This window comes from Ovis aries, chromosome 23, assembly GCF_016772045.2.
Source record: "Ovis aries strain OAR_USU_Benz2616 breed Rambouillet chromosome 23, ARS-UI_Ramb_v3.0, whole genome shotgun sequence".
Classification (NCBI taxonomy): Eukaryota; Metazoa; Chordata; class Mammalia; order Artiodactyla; family Bovidae; genus Ovis; species Ovis aries.
In genome coordinates this window covers 33,115,057-33,133,184 of record NC_056076.1, presented here as the reverse complement: position 1 = coordinate 33,133,184, position 18,128 = coordinate 33,115,057, and the positions used below count along the sequence as shown (strand labels likewise).

The 18,128-nt window shown below is 42.1% G+C and overlaps 1 protein-coding gene and 1 non-coding gene across 7 annotated transcripts in view; one reads left to right on the top strand and one right to left on the bottom strand.

Annotated features, from left to right (window-relative positions):
• Positions 1-18,128, top strand: part of LAMA3 (laminin subunit alpha 3) — a 253,384-nt gene that overhangs the window by 186,199 nt on the left and 49,057 nt on the right. For all 6 annotated transcript variants that reach the window (XM_042239547.2, XM_060405225.1, XM_042239549.2 and 3 more), the window contains 7 exons: positions 5,774-5,880; positions 9,190-9,240; positions 10,658-10,809; positions 14,640-14,750; positions 14,857-14,968; positions 15,174-15,341; positions 16,810-17,006. In XM_042239547.2, coding sequence (XP_042095481.1) covers positions 5,774-5,880; positions 9,190-9,240; positions 10,658-10,809; positions 14,640-14,750; positions 14,857-14,968; positions 15,174-15,341; positions 16,810-17,006 — 898 coding nt within the window. The remainder of the gene's footprint in view (positions 1-5,773; positions 5,881-9,189; positions 9,241-10,657; positions 10,810-14,639; positions 14,751-14,856; positions 14,969-15,173; positions 15,342-16,809; positions 17,007-18,128) is intronic.
• On the bottom strand, positions 17,967-18,039 carry TRNAG-UCC (transfer RNA glycine (anticodon UCC)). The gene has a single exon. It is a non-coding gene; the product is annotated as a tRNA-Gly (tRNA).

Below are 18,128 nucleotides of genomic sequence, written 5' to 3'. Positions count from 1 at the left end.
TTTTCCTGAACAATATTTCATAATTAGCTATTCTGCCCACTTATTGTGAAGGGTACGAAAGATACTTGTCATCTAGACAGGAAGAGAGCATACACATACATTTGTATCTGGGAAAGTAACAGTAAAATGAATCATATGGATAACATTTTAAAATAAGTATCATAAGATCAGTAATTAATTATAAAAAGTGTTATAAATTATGAAAATGATATAAGACAGGTACATATGTGCTAAGTTGTTTCAGTTGTGTCTGACTCTTTGCAACCCCATGGGGTTGCAAGGCTTTCTGCCAGGCTCCTCTGTCCATGGGGATTCTCCAGGCAAAAATACTGGAATGGGTTGCCATGCCCTCCTCCAAGGGGATCTTCCCGACCCAGGGATCAAACCCATGTCTCTTACTATCTCCTGCATTGGCAGGCAGGTTCTTTACTGCTAGTGCCACCTGGGAATCCCCATAAAATAGGTGCGCCAAAAGCTAATAAGGCAAAAAACTAGTAAGTACCACACCCTTACAGTTGCCCTGTGCTCACGCCTGCCCACCGACAGTGGTGTTCATAGTTATTCTGCCTACAGAAAACCATGGTTAAAACTTGCTGAAGGGAATTCCCTGATGGTCCCCTGGTTGTACTGCAAGGGACACAGGTTCAGTCCCTAACTGGGGAACTAATATTCCACATGCAGCCCCCCCAGAAAAGTTGTTATATGTTCCTACATGTCAGTTCTATATGCACAGACTTTTTCTTTAACAATAATGTAGATTTCAGTTTTGATTTTTGTTTTGACTTATTTTCTCATTTAATTATATATTAGTAATCTGTTCCTTGCAGGGTGCCCTGGTGGCTCAGATAGTTAAGAATCTGCCTGCAATGCAGGAGACCCAGGTTCAATCCCTGGGTCAGAAAGATTCCCTGGAGAAAGAAATGTCAACCCGCTCCAGTCTTCTTGCCCAGAGAATCCCATGGAGAGAGGGAGCCTGGTGGGCTACAGTCCATGGGGTCACAAAGAGTCAGACGTGACTGAGTGGCTAACACTTTCATTTTCAGTCTGTTTCCATAATAATAAGTATTCATTGATAACATCATGTCAGGGCCAGGAAGTTCCACTTAAGTTCCATCATCCCCCCGACTCTTGGCCTTGGAGAAAGTTGGATATAAATGTTTATACCTATTTTGGTTTTTCGGTTTTATATCACCACACTGTGAGGGATATGGGATCTTAGCTCCCCGATAAGGGATTGAACCCATCCCCCCTGCATTAGGAGGATGAAATCTTAACCACTGGACCCCCCGGGAAATCCCTGTTTTTGAACTTTAGTGGTTTTACTTCTTAACTTCAAATCTCGATGTTAGTGAAATATTGAAACCTCGCCTTTTTTATGGTGTTGCTTCTCACATGGCAGATAGACTTAGGGTCAACATATAGGACAAAAATTGACCAGAGCTCAAATAACCTTGGCTATTCCAGTATTCTGTGTCTCCATAATCCAGGGGGACCATGCTGCATGAAATGTGCACAGCATCTGGCTTCATCTAGAACTGTACTCTGTAGAGGGAAGCATTCATGTGAGGAGAGGCAGAGGGAGACCAGCCCAGCTGGAGGGAGAGCAGGCTCACATCCCTCGTGTTATGCTCACCACAGGATGTGTGCTCGCAGACTGGTGGGGACACAGATTCCCATACGCTCATGCCCTCATCCCTCTTTGCCTGGGTCCCGTTAGATGAATTCACTGAAGCTTCTCCAGGGGATCTCACCAACCCAGGGATTGTACCCAGGTCTCCCGCATTGCAGGCGGATTCTTTACCAACTGAGCCACCAGGGAAGGCATTCACTGAAGCTAAATGTGTATGAAGTTTCTGTATGGACTTGGGGATTTGTACATTTTGTTTGGTTCTTGTGCCATTATCACTTCTGAATCATTTCTGAAACTATAAAATGACTGACTGTTTGGTTGAGCCAGATTCCCTCCATAACCCTTACTTAAATTTTTTCCTGGACTATTCTGGCATATTGTTTTTCCGGACAACTTTAGAAGAGTTTTACCAAATTAAAAAACACACACACACACACAAAATCAATTCAACTGAATTTTATCGTAAGGGGGGCTACTGTGGACTAGGGGTATCTGAAACATTTTATGGACAAGGTGGGACTTACGTAGGTCAAGGGAATGGCTAGAGCCCAGTGGAGCTGGGAGGTGGAGCTGGAAGACAGCTCAGGTCAGGGAAGTAATGTAAGCAACTCAAAGGGCCTCGAGGGCACCTGCCATGAGTGGAAGAGGGGACACCCTTTTTATGGGCATCAGCTGAGGGTCTGGACACTATCCCATGGTAAAAAGGAGCAATTCAAATTTTTTCTGTTTTTCATTTCTGCAAAGGGAACCTAGCTCACGTTTGCCTCACATCTATTAGTCATTCTTTCCATCCCAGTATCTGCCTGGCACTGTGCTGAGCATTAGAGACACAGGAGGAACCAGAGCACAGACTCTGCCCTCAGGGGTTTTCCAGTCTAGTGGTGAATAGGCATACAAAGGGCTGTTGAAATAGAGAAAGTGAAAGTGTTAATCGCTCAGTCGTGTCCGACTCTTTGTGACCCCATGAACTGTAGCCCACCAGGCTCCTCTGTCCATGGGATGCTCCAGGTAAGAATCCTGGAGCAGGTTGCCATTCCCTTCTCCAGGGGATCTTCCCAACATAGGTCTCCTATATTGCAGGTGAATTCTTTATAGCCTAAGTCACCAGGGTTAGCCCTAAAACAGAGGGAACTGGGCTAAATCAGGCTGCAACAGGAGGGGCATCCCACTAGGACTGAAGGGGGAAGGACGGAAGGGGCAGCCACCCTGAGTGAGACAGGAAAGATGGGTAGTGTGGGGAGTGGGCCTGGAAGGATCTTCCAGGCTCCATGATTTGAAAGCTATGGGGCATCTGGGAGAGGCTTCCTAATTTAATGCTCCATACAGTTCTTCACAAACAGTGAAGTGGAAAACAGCACCAGTCTGGACGAGACATCCATTTGGCAGGCAGCTGATTGGAAAAGGGAAATTTTTAATTAACAGTAGTCTCAGCTTAGGTTTGTTACATTTGATCATACATCAAGGAAGCAAGTATTGTTTAAAAAAGAAACAAAACTTTTCCATCACTAAAAATTTTTCTATCGCTTCTCAGCCTTTTGGCTAACATCAAGTGTAAAAAACTTTTCTACAGTTTAATGCCATTTTAATGTCAGATTTTCTCGCTTGTTAGACATTTATTGAGCACCCACTCTGTGCCAGGCTGCCAGGCATCATCAGCCACTCGTGGTTAGCTCTGCAATGATAAATACAAGCACAGTGTGGAGTGAAGAATAAAGATGTATGCAGGAGAGCTGGACAGAGGCTGGGGGAAGGGCAGGGAAGGGTTCCCAGCTCACATTCCAGACCATCCCCCCCACCCCCTGCCAACCCCATGCTCTGGGACAAGTTTCTCCCTCAGCTGTTCAGAGCCACAGATGACAGAAGCTCTCTCGGCTCTTCATTTGCTGTACCAATGTCATCTATGAAATCAGGAAGTTTTACTTTAGTCCATTGTGTTTAGCCACTACCATGGCTAAATAAGAAGAAAGGCACCAGTTCAGTTCAGTTGCTCAGTCGTGTCCGACTCTTTGGGACCCCGTGAACCGCAGCATGCCAGGCCTCCCTGTCCACCACCAACTCCCGGAGTCCACCCAAACCCATGTCCATTGAGTCGGTGATGCCATCCAACCATCTCATCCTCTGTCGTCCCCTTCTCCTCCTGCCCTCAATCTTTCCCAGCATCAGAATCTTTTCAAATTACCTTACTTAAAAGTTACATAAATATTCCAGAAATTTTATTCTGCTTTGCAAGATTAAGAAAGAAGCAGAATAAAATTTCTGGAATATTTATGTAACTTTTAAGTAAGGTATTTTGTAAATATGTATCTTTTACGTAGAAAGTTTAGATACAAGTGAGACACCTGAAGAAAAAGTATTTTAAAACAAGATCATTTGAGTAGCGTGGTTAGGAGGCAGAATATGGGGCTGGCCACTTCAAGGAAAGCCCTATTATTAGGACAGCCTGCTTAGCAGACTTGGATAAGCCACCTCAACTTAGTTACCTTCCTGATAATTAGGGAATACATGGGTTCTCTACTTCCTATCCACTTTCTGAAATGTAGTCATTCCAAATGATACCAGTTAATACATACATACCATTACATGAATATTTTCATCATGTCTTAAAATGGTAGTAGCTGCCTTTTACTGAGTGTCTGTTATATGCAGGCATTGTACTAGATTCTTTACTGCTTTATCTTTTATCTTATATCCATCCACCAAAGTAGATATGGTTAGTACAATTTTTCATTCATTCATTCAGCATGTATTTATATCTGATACCTAATATGTGCCCAGGCACTGTCCCAGGTGCTAAGGATGTATCAGTGAGCAAAACAGCCTCCCAAAATCACATCCTCATGGAGCTTACATTTTTATAAGAGGAATAGATGAAGAAGTGGAAGCTTGTGGGGTTCAGATAAGCCCAAGATTACACGCACGGTGATGAAGCAGGAATCCATGCAGCCAGATCTGACTGACTCCAAACCTGTGTCCTTTGCACTACATCACCAGTTTATCCACTGGAAAAGTGTATTTAAATTGCCTGGAAATTCTTTGATACAAAGCTTAAATTTGGGTTGCATGCCTGCTCAGTCGCTTCAGTCATGTCCAACTGTTTGTGACCCCGTAGACAGTAGCCTGCCAGGCTTCTCTCTATGGGATTCTCCAGACAAGAATGCTGGAGTGAGTTGCCATTTCTTCCGCCAGGGAATCTTTCACCCCTGGGATCGAACCCTTGTCTCCTAGGTCTCCTGCATTGGCAGGCAGAATTCTTTACCACTAGTGCCACATGGGGAGCCTGAAATTTTGGGAAGAGAGTCAAATGCCATATTTCCTTGATGCTATCAGTTCCACTGATAATAAGACAACACACACACACCAACTTAATGACAATTGGGGGAGGGGGTAATAGAGCGGAAGTGGAACTTTGCTAATGAACAGAAATATTTTGATTTACCTCCCAGTTCCAGAAACATTAACATGGGTTTGTTTTGTTGTTTGAGAAAAGTAGAAACTCACCATCAAAGAAATATGATCTTTTAACTTATAAATAAGGAACTGACATCTCATCACTAAATCATCTAGAATAATAAGGCCTCAGGCCAAGGTAGCAGCTGTAACTGCTCAGTTATTTAAGCGCCTTATGTACATCACTGCAGTAATTAGTGCAAATAAATATGAATTATTCAGGGTTGGAATAGTACAATAAGAAATATTAATAAAATCCCCCTTTATGCAAAAAATTGAAATTGTATGAATTTTCCTTTTTTTACCTTTGAGGAAATTAGCTGTAAATTAAGCAGTATGTAATTGTGTGATATCTTCAGAAATTCAGCTCTTGCATAAAATTCACCCATCCCTAATTTCCATACTGGTCAGACTACTGACTCCTGTTTGTGTTTTGTTCATCTGCCATTTGGCTGTAGGTATGTCATTTGCGTGTCAAGGGGGAAGGGAGAAATCTCTGCCTGCCTCCCACCCTCACCATTCCCATTCAAGTCACAAATATCTCTACTGAGATACATTCACTCATGCAAATCTATGTCAGCCTTTTCTCCCACAGGGCTACGATATCCCAAACAGGGAGCTGGAAGTTGAGAAAACTGGGTGGAGTCAATGACTCATTCTTTGGGTGTTTCCTCTCTTTTTCTGTATTCGGTGTAGGTGTGCTCCCGGATATTTTGGAAATCCCCAGAAATTTGGAGGCAGCTGCCAGCCATGCAATTGTAACAGCAACGGCCAGTTGGGCAGTTGTGACCCCCTGAACGGAGGTAAGATCAACTCACACCTCTGTTAACCTACCTTTATCAAACTGGTATATCACAGCAGGCAAAGAAGCCAAACAGACCTTTTCAGGAAGCATGCACACAACTGCACGTAACAAATTGTGCCCTTGTTTTGACAAAGTTGGGAATGCTTAGGTAGTACTCACAGCTTTGATGAATAACTTAACTTCAAGTAGGTTTTTTTTTAAGGTAAATTGTTTTTTAAAACTTCTTTAATTATAGCCCAAACAACTTTAGACCCTATTTTCAGTGATTTTGGTGAGATCTCTCTTTGCCATTATAAGGTTATTCTCTCATCAGCTTCCTTTGTGTGTGTATCGGAAGAATTCAAAGTGCTCTTCTCCTAAAGCAGTAACTGTTCTAGAATGTGAGTGTATAATTGAGATTTTACCTACCAGGAAAAAGACATTAACTGGAAGTTAGTATAGATGGATTAGGAGAAAAAGGAAGCTGGGGAAAAAAGAGAGAGTCTCCGTTTCCTTCTTTGAAGGAAAATATTTGTTGTCGTTCAGTCGCCAAGTCGTGTCCAGCTGCAGCACGCCAGGCTTCCCAGTCCACTGTCTCCTGGAGTTTGCTCAGACTCTTGTCTGTTGTGTCAGTGATGGCATCCAACCACCTCATCCTCTGTCTAATGGAGAATATTAATGGATTTATCAGGAACACGCCATTGATATAGTACAATACCAAATCCTTAGATAAAATCTCTCATGTTATAGACAAGGTAAAGAACTACACCCTGGATGCGTGGGTTAGATCTGCTCAAATGACTGTTCCCAAAGGACTGCAGAGTAAATGACTCCTTGTCAGTCTAGGATGAGGTGCCTGCGGTCACTTTTTGGGGCTTCGTGTGAGCTCCATCTTGTCCAATATCATTGACCTGAATGGAAATATAGAAGGCCTGCCCACTCAGTTATCAGATGACGCAAAGTTGGAGGAGCCGGAAAACACCTACTATGACACATTTAGAATAAAACAGGTCCTCAGCAGCCTAGAGTAAGGGGCCAGTTCTAACCAGACAAAATTATGTTGAGGCTTGCATGTGGTCAGTCCTATGGTGCTAAGTGAGTCACGGCTAAGGTTTCAATCGGTGGTGAGTTTGATATGAATCAAGAGAGTGACATGGCCCCTTAGACGCCTTGTACTGCCTCCACCGAGTTCTGGTGTCCAGAACCAGGTGGCTTACTGTTCCCTGGTCCGCTGCCCATGCAGGTCCTCCGTGGGGGGTGGGGGGGGGGGGGTTTGTCTTTACAAAGCAGTAGACACGCTTCAGAAAGATAGTCAGGCTGTGAAGGGACCTGTAGCCCTGTGGAGAGGGCAGTGGAGGGTGGACTTGGAAAGGACAGATCTGAAATGGGCATGTGTGGGAGAAGGGTGGGTCTCGTTCTATGTGACTTAAGCACTGGAACTATTGTAAATCATTCCAAATAGGAAGTGTCAGATGTTTAAAGATGAAAAGGACTGGCTTAAAAGGAGATGAGTTCTACTGTCTCTGGAGGTCCTTGGAGGTGTTCAGGAGAAGTTTCAACATCAAACACATCATACGTTGAGAGGGATGCCTTTTCAAGCCTCCTTGTCCCTCCTCTAATAACAAAAATAAGCAACCTGAAATGAGGATGGTAATTATTTGTTCCTCGAATGGAATAAAATGTTCACACATGAGACACATTTGTCCCTGTGGGATTCCCTCCCCCGACCCCTTTTTCATTCATTCTTTTTTTTTTCTACCTAGTAACAGATTCCTTGGTGGTCAAAACTCATACTTGTTGAGAAAATTGCACTGATAAATCAGTCCTCCTCATAAGTCAAGTTCCCCATAGACTGTCCAAGGTGCTGTATTTGCAGAAGTCTATGAAGGAAATAAAACCTTGTTTCCTGCCTATAAGGAGTTCACGGTCTAATTGAGGAAATAAGGTGACACAGCTATACGTGTATATTGTTGTTGTTCAGTCACCCAGGCCTGTCTGACTCTTTGTGACCCCATGGACTGCAGCACACCAGGCCTCCCTGTCCCTCACCATCTCCCAGAGTTTGCCCAAGTTCATGTTGATTGCATCCAGTGATGCCACCCAGCCATCTCATCCTCTGACAACCTCTTCTCCTTCTGCCCTCAATCTTTCCCAGCATCAGGAACTTTTCCAATGAGTCTTTTGTTCACATCAGATGACCAAAATACTGGAGCTTCAGTTTTAGCATCAGTCCTTCTTATATATACATGTAAGAGTGAATAAAAGGGTTTTTAAAAAAAAAGATGAGTAAGAGAAACCTATGATTACATATAATAAATTAAAGTGTATGCAAATATACACTGGGGACACATTGATTGTCTTTGAGTGGTAGGATCAAGGATAATGTTGTATCATTTTTCTGATCTTTCCAAATTTTCCATAGTAAACTTATAGATTTTTTTATGATGAAAAGCAAACATGGTTTAAAACGTATCTGTATACAGACAAAGTGTAGAGTATTGCCTGCCATTGAGAACACACCTGAAAGCCTCCTTGTTGCATGTCTAAGAAAGTTTCGAGTTTAGAGTTTTCCTTTGATGAAGTCAGATGGTTTTTCAGAGGGAAATGAGAGGACATTTCAGTATTAAGGATGCATGGTATGGGGAAAGGAGTAGAAGTTAGCGGAGTGAAGAATGTCCAAGGATGACCGTTAGGCTTTCCTGCCTGTAGCTGAGAACCTCAAGATTCAGCATGTGCACGCGATAGTTGGTGAAGCTAGCCCAGTGTGTGTGTATATCTCCCTTACAGCCTCTGTCACACTGTTGTGAAATGTGTCTACCTCCCCCGCAGGACCATTACGTTCCCTGACCATTAAGGAGCATTGAACCCGCGCCTATAGGACAGCAGAGACTCTGTCTTCTATCTTTGTATTCCTGCCCCTAGCACTGGGTCATGGAACTTAGGGAGTCAAAGGCACTCAGTGAGTGTTTATTGAATATTCTCCAATGATATTGGAAGAGACATCACCAGTTGTATAAGAGGTCATCAAATGAAGGCAACAGTAACAAGTTGAAGTGTTAACTTCATAGGAATCACATGACCCTTTAGAGAGAAGAAACAATATATCATCAGAGAGGCCACAAGAGACCTTCCTGCAGCCAGACTGCTGGGATCCAGGACAGCTGTCAGAACAGTGGCCCCAGGGAAGGAGGGAGAAGGGAAGAGCTGGCGATACTGGGTGGTTGGGTGACTGAAATTTTCTGAAACTAGCTTTCCTAAAAGCCAAGTTAAAAAGTACATGAAGAGTAAGTTTAGGAGCACTGCCTTCTTTGTTTACTCCTCATTTCAGACTGCATAAGCCAGGAACCCAAAGATGGTGGTCCCGGAGAAGAATGTGACGGTGAGTAAAGAAAGTGCCCCCTCCTTTCCAGGTTGTGGGGTTCAGCTTCAGGTCTGTGAACCCCAGACTGTGACATGGGAAAGCACTGGTGGGAGGAGGTGGAAGGAGGGCTGCATGTGTGCTAAGTCGCCTCAGCCATCTCGACTCTGTGCTACCCCGTGGGCTGTAACCCACTAGGCTCTTCTGTCCATGGGATTCTCCAGGCAAGAATACTGGAGTGGGTTGCCATGCCCTCCTCCAGCAGGGCTACGTAGGGTCAAATCCAGTCTCTGCCAACTAATATCTGTATGATCTCATGCCAGTGACCTTGCTTCTTCAAGCCTGTTTCATCATTTGTACAATGGTAAAACTGAGGTTGATAGTAACTATACTAACCTCATATAGTTGTTGGAAAAATGCTTATGAATCCCTTATCATGATTCCTTGTAAATAGCAAGCACTCAATAAATAAAAGCTATTTATTATTCATTTCCCCACATACAAAATCAGCAACAAGTTGCATAGGTTCACCATTTATTTGCCCAGTTGTATTGATATACAGTTGACATGCAACATTGTATTAAAGTCTATAACATAATGATTTGATACATGTATAGGTTATGAGATGATCGCCACAATTAGTTAACATCTATCAATTCACACAGTTATACATTTTCTTCTGTGCATTAAGAATTTTTAAGATCTACGTTTTTAGTGATTTTCAAATATATAATAGAGTGTCCTTAACCATAGTCATCATGCTGTACCTTTTACATGCTAAGTTACTTCTCTTGTTTTTTATTTTTTAAAATGTTTTTCTTGGAGTATAGTTGCTTTACAATCTTGTGTTAGTTTCTGCTGTACAATGACATGAATCAGTTATATACATATACATGTATGCTCTCTGCCTTGGGTCTCCCTCCTGCCCTCACCCCATCCACCCCTCTAGGTCATCACAGACACTGAGCCGAGCTTGCTTCACTATCCGGCAGGTTCCCAGTAGCTAGCTGCTTTGCCCATGGTGGTGTACATGTCAGTGCCACTCCCCAGTTCGTCCCACTTTCCCCTCCCCCTCTTTGTCCATTCTCTACATCTGCATCTCTGTACCTGCCCTGCAAATAGGCTCATCTGTACCATTTTTCTAGATTCCACATATATGTGTGAATATACAATATTTGTTTTCCTCTGTAACTGGACATTTGTACCTTTTGATCATCCTCACTGATTCTCCCCACTGCACCATTTCTTTGTCAAATGCTCCCGTCTAGAGATCTCCCTTTTTCAGAATTGCATCCTTCTCTGAGAAGTCCCGGATGGTGATTTCTGCCTGTGATGGGCTATGTGTATATTAACTGGGCTGCTGTGCGGCCCTGGGGCTTGGTCTGCATTCCTGTGGCTCCAGCCTGCAGCACGTGTGCCTCTGATTGTGGCCCCACAGATTGTGACAGCTGTGTGATGACGCTCTTGAACGACCTGGCCACCATGGACGACGAGCTGCGCCTGGTCAAGTCTCAGCTGCAGGGCCTGAGTGTCAGCGCAGGGACCCTGGAGCAGATAAGGCGCTTGGAGACCCAGACCAAGGACTTGAGGGTAAGTGCCCCTGGGTCCCACACGATGCCTGGCCCAGAGCAGTTACTCGGTGGATTCACAGATGCTGCGTGAATGAATACTCCTCATGCAGGGAGGGGTGGGGAGCTTGACTCCACTTAAGGCTCAGGGCACCTGTCCTTTCTCTGCTCTAAATGAAGATTAGATTTCTCCTGGTGAAAAGTACAGTGAACACAGAACGCTGACACTTCCAAGTGAACATTCCTTACGTACTGAATGTTTCTGGTCTCATTTTTCTCATAGTCTTTATCTCAGTATCTAGTGTTCAGAAGATTCAAACGCGAATTTTGATGAAATTGTCAGTAATTCTTTTTTAAATGTTTGGTGGAATTTTCCAGTGAAGCCGTGTGGGCCTGGAGTTTTCTTTGTTCAATGTTTTTCTTTTAATTTAACTACCAGATCAATTAAAAATAGGTATTGGACAATTAGGATTATTTATTTCTTTTTGAGTGATATTTGGTAATATGTGCCTTTCAAGTAATTTTTTCATTTCACGTAAATCATCAATACCCAATATATTGACATATAATTGTTTATAATTTTTCCTTATTATCCTTCTAATATCTGCAAAGTCTGTAGTGATGCTTTCTCATTCATTCCGGTTATTGGTCGTTTGTGTCTTATCTCTTTTTTGTATTATTCTGGCTAGAGGTTTATCAGTGTTGTTGATCTTTTTATTTCATTGGTCTCTGTTTTTCAGCTTTCAATTTCATTGATTTCTGTTCTTATCCATATCTTTTCTTCCTTCTGCTTGCTTTGGGTTTAGTTTGCTATTCATTTTCTAGTTTCTTAAGATAAAAGCTTGTTTCCTGATCCAAAACATTTCTTAATATAAGCATTTAATGCTGTAAGTTTTCCCCTAAGCAGTACCTTAGCTGTATCCCACACATTTTTAAGTGTCAGTTTCCATTTTCATTCAGTTCAAAAGATTTTCTGATTTCCCTTGTGACACATCTTTGATCGCTAAGTTATTTAGAACTATATTGCTTAATTTCCAAACTGAAGATTTTCCAGTTAACTCTCTATTAATTGATTTGTAGTTTAACTCTGTTGGGATCAGAGAAAATGCTTTATGACTCCAGCTCTCTTTAGGTATGTTGATACCTGTTTCATAGCTTAGAACATGATCATCTTGGAGAATGTTCTATGTACACTTGGAAAGAAGGTAGCTGAGAGGGTATCCTGAGAAGTATTGGGGCTGAAAGTGCCCCATGGGCTGGAGTCAGGCTTCCTGGCTGGGGGGAATGGGGACTTTTCTGCCTACAAATGAAGGCTGAAGAAACAAACTTGAAACTGCCCAGTTCCCATTGTTAGGCAACAATTGTATGAGAACTAGGAAAGCTACAACCTTATAGCCAGGACGTGGACAAGATTCACAGACCAGGATTTATGTTGCAATGTGACATTGTCAGCATCACCATAGTGTGCAAGTCCAAAGCTGCAGATATAAGACCTGGTGGGGGGGCCTGGAGCCGGAGTGATGATGACCCTGAAATCACTGGACAGGACACAAGAGAGTGCAGGACACAATAGACCCTCTCAGAATGAGCCTGAAAACACTGTGAAAGATAATGAGAAAGACATGCAGCAGAAGCAGCAGTCATGTGATGAGTCCCTGTAGCAAAAATGGAAATCACAGGACAGTCTGAAAACTGTTACAGGGTGACATCCAGTGAAAGAAACAAGAAATTAGAAAAACTTTTAAAACACAAGAAACCAAACAAGAAGAGGTAAATGTGAGAAGATCTAATTTAAAAATCACAGAAATTTTTAAAAATCTACTCAAAAGTAAAAAAATTCAGTAGGTGAGATGAATCCTAAGCTAGTAGGGAAAATTAAGGGCTTTGGGAATGAAGGCTACTTTGAAACCCTTAGTGGCTATGGTTGAGTACCTAGAGGAAAAATAAATAGTGCTGGAAAATATGGTTCTTTTCCATCCCATTAGGGTAATTTTAGTGCATGGTTAACAGGCTCTTGCCTGGAAAATCCCATGGGTGGAGGAGCCTGGTAGGCTGCAGTCCATGGGGTTGAGAAGAGTCAGACATGACTGAAGTGACTTAGCAGCAGCAGCAGAAGCAGGAGGCTTAATATGGAGAGGAGAGGGGAAAAACCTTTATGTGTTCAGGGGGAAAAAAAAGGCACTTTAGTGACCGATGTCGTCAATACAGTCTTGCACTTTTTCAAGGAAGGGACGGGACGAACATTGCGGTATCCATCCTGTGCCCAGGGCCCTGTGCTAAGTGCTTTCCTTAAATCTTACAACACCCTGTGAGGAAAATAGTGCTATTTTTTACAGGTATGTAAAAGCCAAGTAACTTGCCTACAATCACACAGCTAGTATGTGGTGGTTCTAGAAGAATTCACACCAAGATGAAATTCTAAAGAGTATGTTCACCCACTATACCTCTTATCCAGGTGTTCTGACCTGCAATCGTGTGCTTCGTTTTCCTGCAGCACAATTAAAATAGAACAATCTTCTTGCAATATCACACAAACACTGTGAAAACTGAGCAGGACTATGTATGACAAAGCATCCAACTTTTTTGAATGGTTCTGTGTATACATGACATTTTATAATACATTAGCCCACTTACCACCAAAAAGAACCCAGCAGCTTAATATAAGGCCCAGTGGGCTTATCTGTGAAGTGGTGCACCTAGGGTTTGGCCCTCAGCTGAAAAGCCTGTGTTCTCTTACCCAACGCTGGCTCTTATATACAAGTAGAGATAGTAATATTGCTTTTTCTTGTAAAAACTTTCAAGATATTCACACATTTTTTTTTCCCAAAAAATTGAAGGATTTCCCTGGCAGTCCAATGGTTAAGACACTGTGCTTCCAGTACAGGTTTGATTGCTGGTCAGGGAACTAAGATTCTGTATGCTAAGTGCAACCAAATAATAGGAAAAAGTTAAAACTTAAAAAAAAAAAAACAGCCCCAAACTGAAAGTAATTACTACTCTAGATATTATATGCAGCAATATTAGCAGTGTTAGTCACTGAGTCATATCTGACTGCGACCCCATGGACTGTAGCCCACCAGGCTCCTCTGTCCATGGGATTCTCCAGGCAAGAATTCTGGAGTGGGTAGCCAGCCATTCCCTTCTCCAGGGGATCTTCCCGACACAGGGATCGAACCTGGGTCTCCTGTATTGTAGGCAGATTCTTTACTGTCTGAGGCACCAGGGAAGCCATATGCAGCAGCGTCCCTCTAAAAGCAATGTTGCCATTCAGTACCCAAAAGAGGATGGGGACCTGGATTTTGGTCTTGAAGCGATCACAGATCATCTATACTTCCATGGCAGGGACAAATCACCCAACTTTTTTAGGTTTCTGTTTTCTCATTTTTTTCCTATTAAATGAGGGTATTCAATTTAATGAGTTCTGAGTTTTTCTCTTGCTTTATAATTCTTTGAATCTATAGATTCTTTCAACAGAGTAGCCATAGACACTTGCTTTTAGCATAATCAAGTAAAATATAAGTTTAAAAAATTGACTTTATTATATAATCTAAAAATTAATACATCAAGTAAGTGACATCATCCTCATTTCTATAAGGTTAGGTCATTAATTCAAGTAAAGCATCTTGTCTCTTCTTGTCTTTAAATTTTCCTACTTTGTTTTAGAACCATATCACAACATCAAAACGAAAATTCTTCATGAGGCCTATTGCAAAGAACCATATTTTTTTCTAAGGACTAGCACTGGTCTTACTCAATGAATCTTTTCATATCATCACCAGGTTTACCAAGTTGATAAGACTTACTCCAAATTTCTGCTCTAGAGTGTGATTAACTTGGTATTTTACTTTCCAGAACCAGCTGCTCAGCTACCGTCCCACCATTTCAAATCATAAATCAAAAATGGATGGTCTGGAAAAAGAACTGAGTAACTTGAATCGTGAATTTGAAACTTTGCAAGAAAAGGTAATATGTTAGGTCAACAGCATTAACTCATTTTTTGCTTCAAATTGTTGCTAGTTTTTTCCCCAAACAACTTAATTTGTTACTCATCAATTCACTCTTCATATAGGTTCAAATAAATTCCAGAAAAGCACAAACATTATATAACAACATTGATCAGACAACCCAAAGTGCAAAAGAGCTGGACTCGAAGATTAAAAATGTCATCCGGAATGTGCACAGTAAGAAGAGTTATTCAGCCCGATTAAGTATCTCTTATACTACTTTAGTCTTTGTTGTACAAAGAAAGAGTTAGCATTATGAAAAAGAGCCTATAGTGATACTGAAAAGCCAATACGAGCCCTCTATTAAAGTCCCTGCCTCTTTTCTTAGTAGTCTCCTGGAGTCCAGAATTCCCAGGTTAATAAACAGCTTGATGTTTTCCAGTTCTTGTGAAGCAGATATCTGGGACGGAGGGAGATGGAAACAGGGTGCCTTCAGGTGATTTTTCCAGAGAGCTGGCTGAAGCGGGGCGCATGATGAGGGAACTGAGGACCCGCAACTTTGGGAAGCACCTGAGGGATGCCGAAGCTGAGAGAAGGGAGGCTCAGCAATGTAAGAACCCTGCCAAATGCTTGCATCCGGTCTGTTCTGGTTGGTTTGACATACAGGGTGCAGAGTACACCGTGCCAGGTTGGGGAGTTGGTCACCATTTCAGCCTCTTATTACTGGTAGAGCATCATGTGGTACAAATGGGTAGCCCTTCCAGGTTGCTGAGAAGTTGTGGAATAGAACTCCTTTTTCTTAAAAAATATTTATTACATCATAGTTGATTTACAGTGTTGTGTTAATTTCAGCAGTGATTCGGTTATACACACACACACATATATATAAATTTTTTTCCATATTCTTTTCTGTTATGATTTATCACAGAGTATTGAATACCACTCTCTGTGCTGTTCAGTAGGGCCTTGTTGTTTATCCATCCTATATATGATAGTTTGCAGCTACTAATCCCAAACTCCCAGTTCTTCCCTCCCCCACCCGCTACTACTTGGCAACTGCAAGTCTGTTCTCCATGCCTATGAGTCTGTTTCTGTGTGTAGATAAGTTCATTTGTGAACATGTCACAAATTTAGATTTAGAGTCCACATATAAGTGATAGCATATAGTATTTGTCTTTCTCTTTCTGGCTTTCTTTGCTTACTTTGATAATCTCTGTGTCTATCCAAGTTGCTGCAAGTGGCATCATTTCATTCTTTGTAACAACTGAGTAATATTCCACTGTATATGATACGTGTGTGTGTATATATATATATGTACACACACAGACATCATATCTTTATCCATAGAATCTTACCATCATGCAAAAAAATAGTTTCTTCTCCTTAGATATTAGACACTGGTACCTCTATTTTGTTTTTAACTGCATTTTCATTCTTCTTTCAGCTCTACTGCTTTCTCATTATATCATTTTTAATAGTCCCCTCATCACCATTGGGGTTTTGAATCATACATTGATATTCATATCACTACTACCAAAAAAAATGGATGTACTAGAAGTTAAGGGAATATAAATATTTGAACTAAGGAAAATGCCACATTAACTCAAAACTTTAAAAACAATAGGCCTATATTTTTCCAAATGCTGAGCTTTATTCTGTAGTGGAATGACATATCAGTGGTTAACCTACAAATAGTGGCATCTCTCTTTTAGTATTTGTGTTGTTTAATGTTAGCCTTGGAGACAGTATTAGTAATAGAAGGAGCATGTGCTTTATACTCTGCAAGTTCAGTTCCAGTTCCAAGGCTGAAACCTAGTCACCTAATTTCTCAGGCCATCCATTTTCTTATTTGAAACATGAGAATGATAATCACTGTCTTCATGTGGTTGTCATAAAAGTTAAATGAGACAGTGTGTACAGGGCACAACATAACATAAACACCAGCCTCCTTTCTCATTCCATTGCAAGTTCAAGGAAAACCATGAAGTGAGTAGAAAATCAATTCTTCTGTAGTCTTTATAACTTGGTGGCAATGCACTCATTTCTCAAGTGGAAAACAAAAAGGTGATATATTTCAGTGCTGAATCGGATAAGGAGCTGGCTGGAAAACCACCAGGTGGAGAACAATGGACTGGCGAAGAATATACAAGATGCTTTGAACGATTATGAAGCCAAACTCAGTGGCCTCCGTGCTGCTCTACAGGAGGCCAGCACCCAAGCAAAGCAGGCCACCGGCCTCAACCGGGAAAATGAGAGGGCTTTGGAATCCCTTAAGGTGAGGTCATGGTCAGAATCTGCACGGTTCAGTTACGAACAAGCACAAGGGAGCAGGGAGCTTTAATGTTAATTAAGTGGCAGAGTCAGGAACCTGTCTGTGTGGGAAACCCTAATCAAAGAGGAATGAGGCATTAAATGCAAAATCAAAGTATCTCTTACTCCTCAATGGCTAGAAGTGTTTCTGAACTTAAATCACAGGGAAAGCAGACCCAATCTCTTCATCCCAACTCCTGACTGGTAGAGGACTGGAGGAATAATGCTGCCAAATAGTTGAAAAATTACTATTGTTATAATTAATTCAAAGTATACAATATGTGTTTTAAATAACTGACATTTTGTGTCTCGTGTGTGTGTGTTAATCACTTAGTGGTGTCTGACTCTTTGCGACCCCATGAACTGTAACCTGCCAGGCTCCTCTGTCCATGGGGATTCTCCAGGCAAGGATACTGGAGTGGGTTGCCATGCCCTCCTCCAGGGGATCTTCCCAAGCCAGGGATTAAACCCAGGTCTCCCACATTGCAGGTGGATTCTTTACCATTGAGCCACCAGGGAAGCCCAAGAATACTGAAGTGGGTAGCCTATCCCTTCTCCAGGGGAACTTCCTGACCCAGGAATCAAACCAGGGTTTCCTGCATTGCAGGCGGATTTTTTAGCAGCTGAGCTACCTGGGAAACCCGACATAGGACTGACCCACCCCCCCCCCCACCAACACCAAGAAAGAGGAATTTGGTAAAAGAAAATGAATAATATCTTTGCAGATGGTAATATAGTTAACTCCCAAAGCCTCTGCAGGTAACACCTCTGTTGGATTATGCCAAGGGGAGGGAGCAGGACCCAATTTTATGGATCTCTGAATTCTGGCAGCCTCCACCCTAGTTTCCTAAGGTCTTATGTGCTTTCTTAGTTAATTTTTTTTTTTTTTTTTTTTGGCTGTACCATGTGGCACGTAGAATCTTAGTTCCCCAAGCAGGGATTGAACCTGTGTTCCCTGCATTGGAAGTGCAGAGTCTTAACCACTAGACTGCCAGGGAAGTCCTCCTGTGTGCTTTCTTATTGAAACGCCCCTACATCTTCATCAGGACCAGCATGTAGAGTGTACTGATGGTGCTGATTTGCTTAC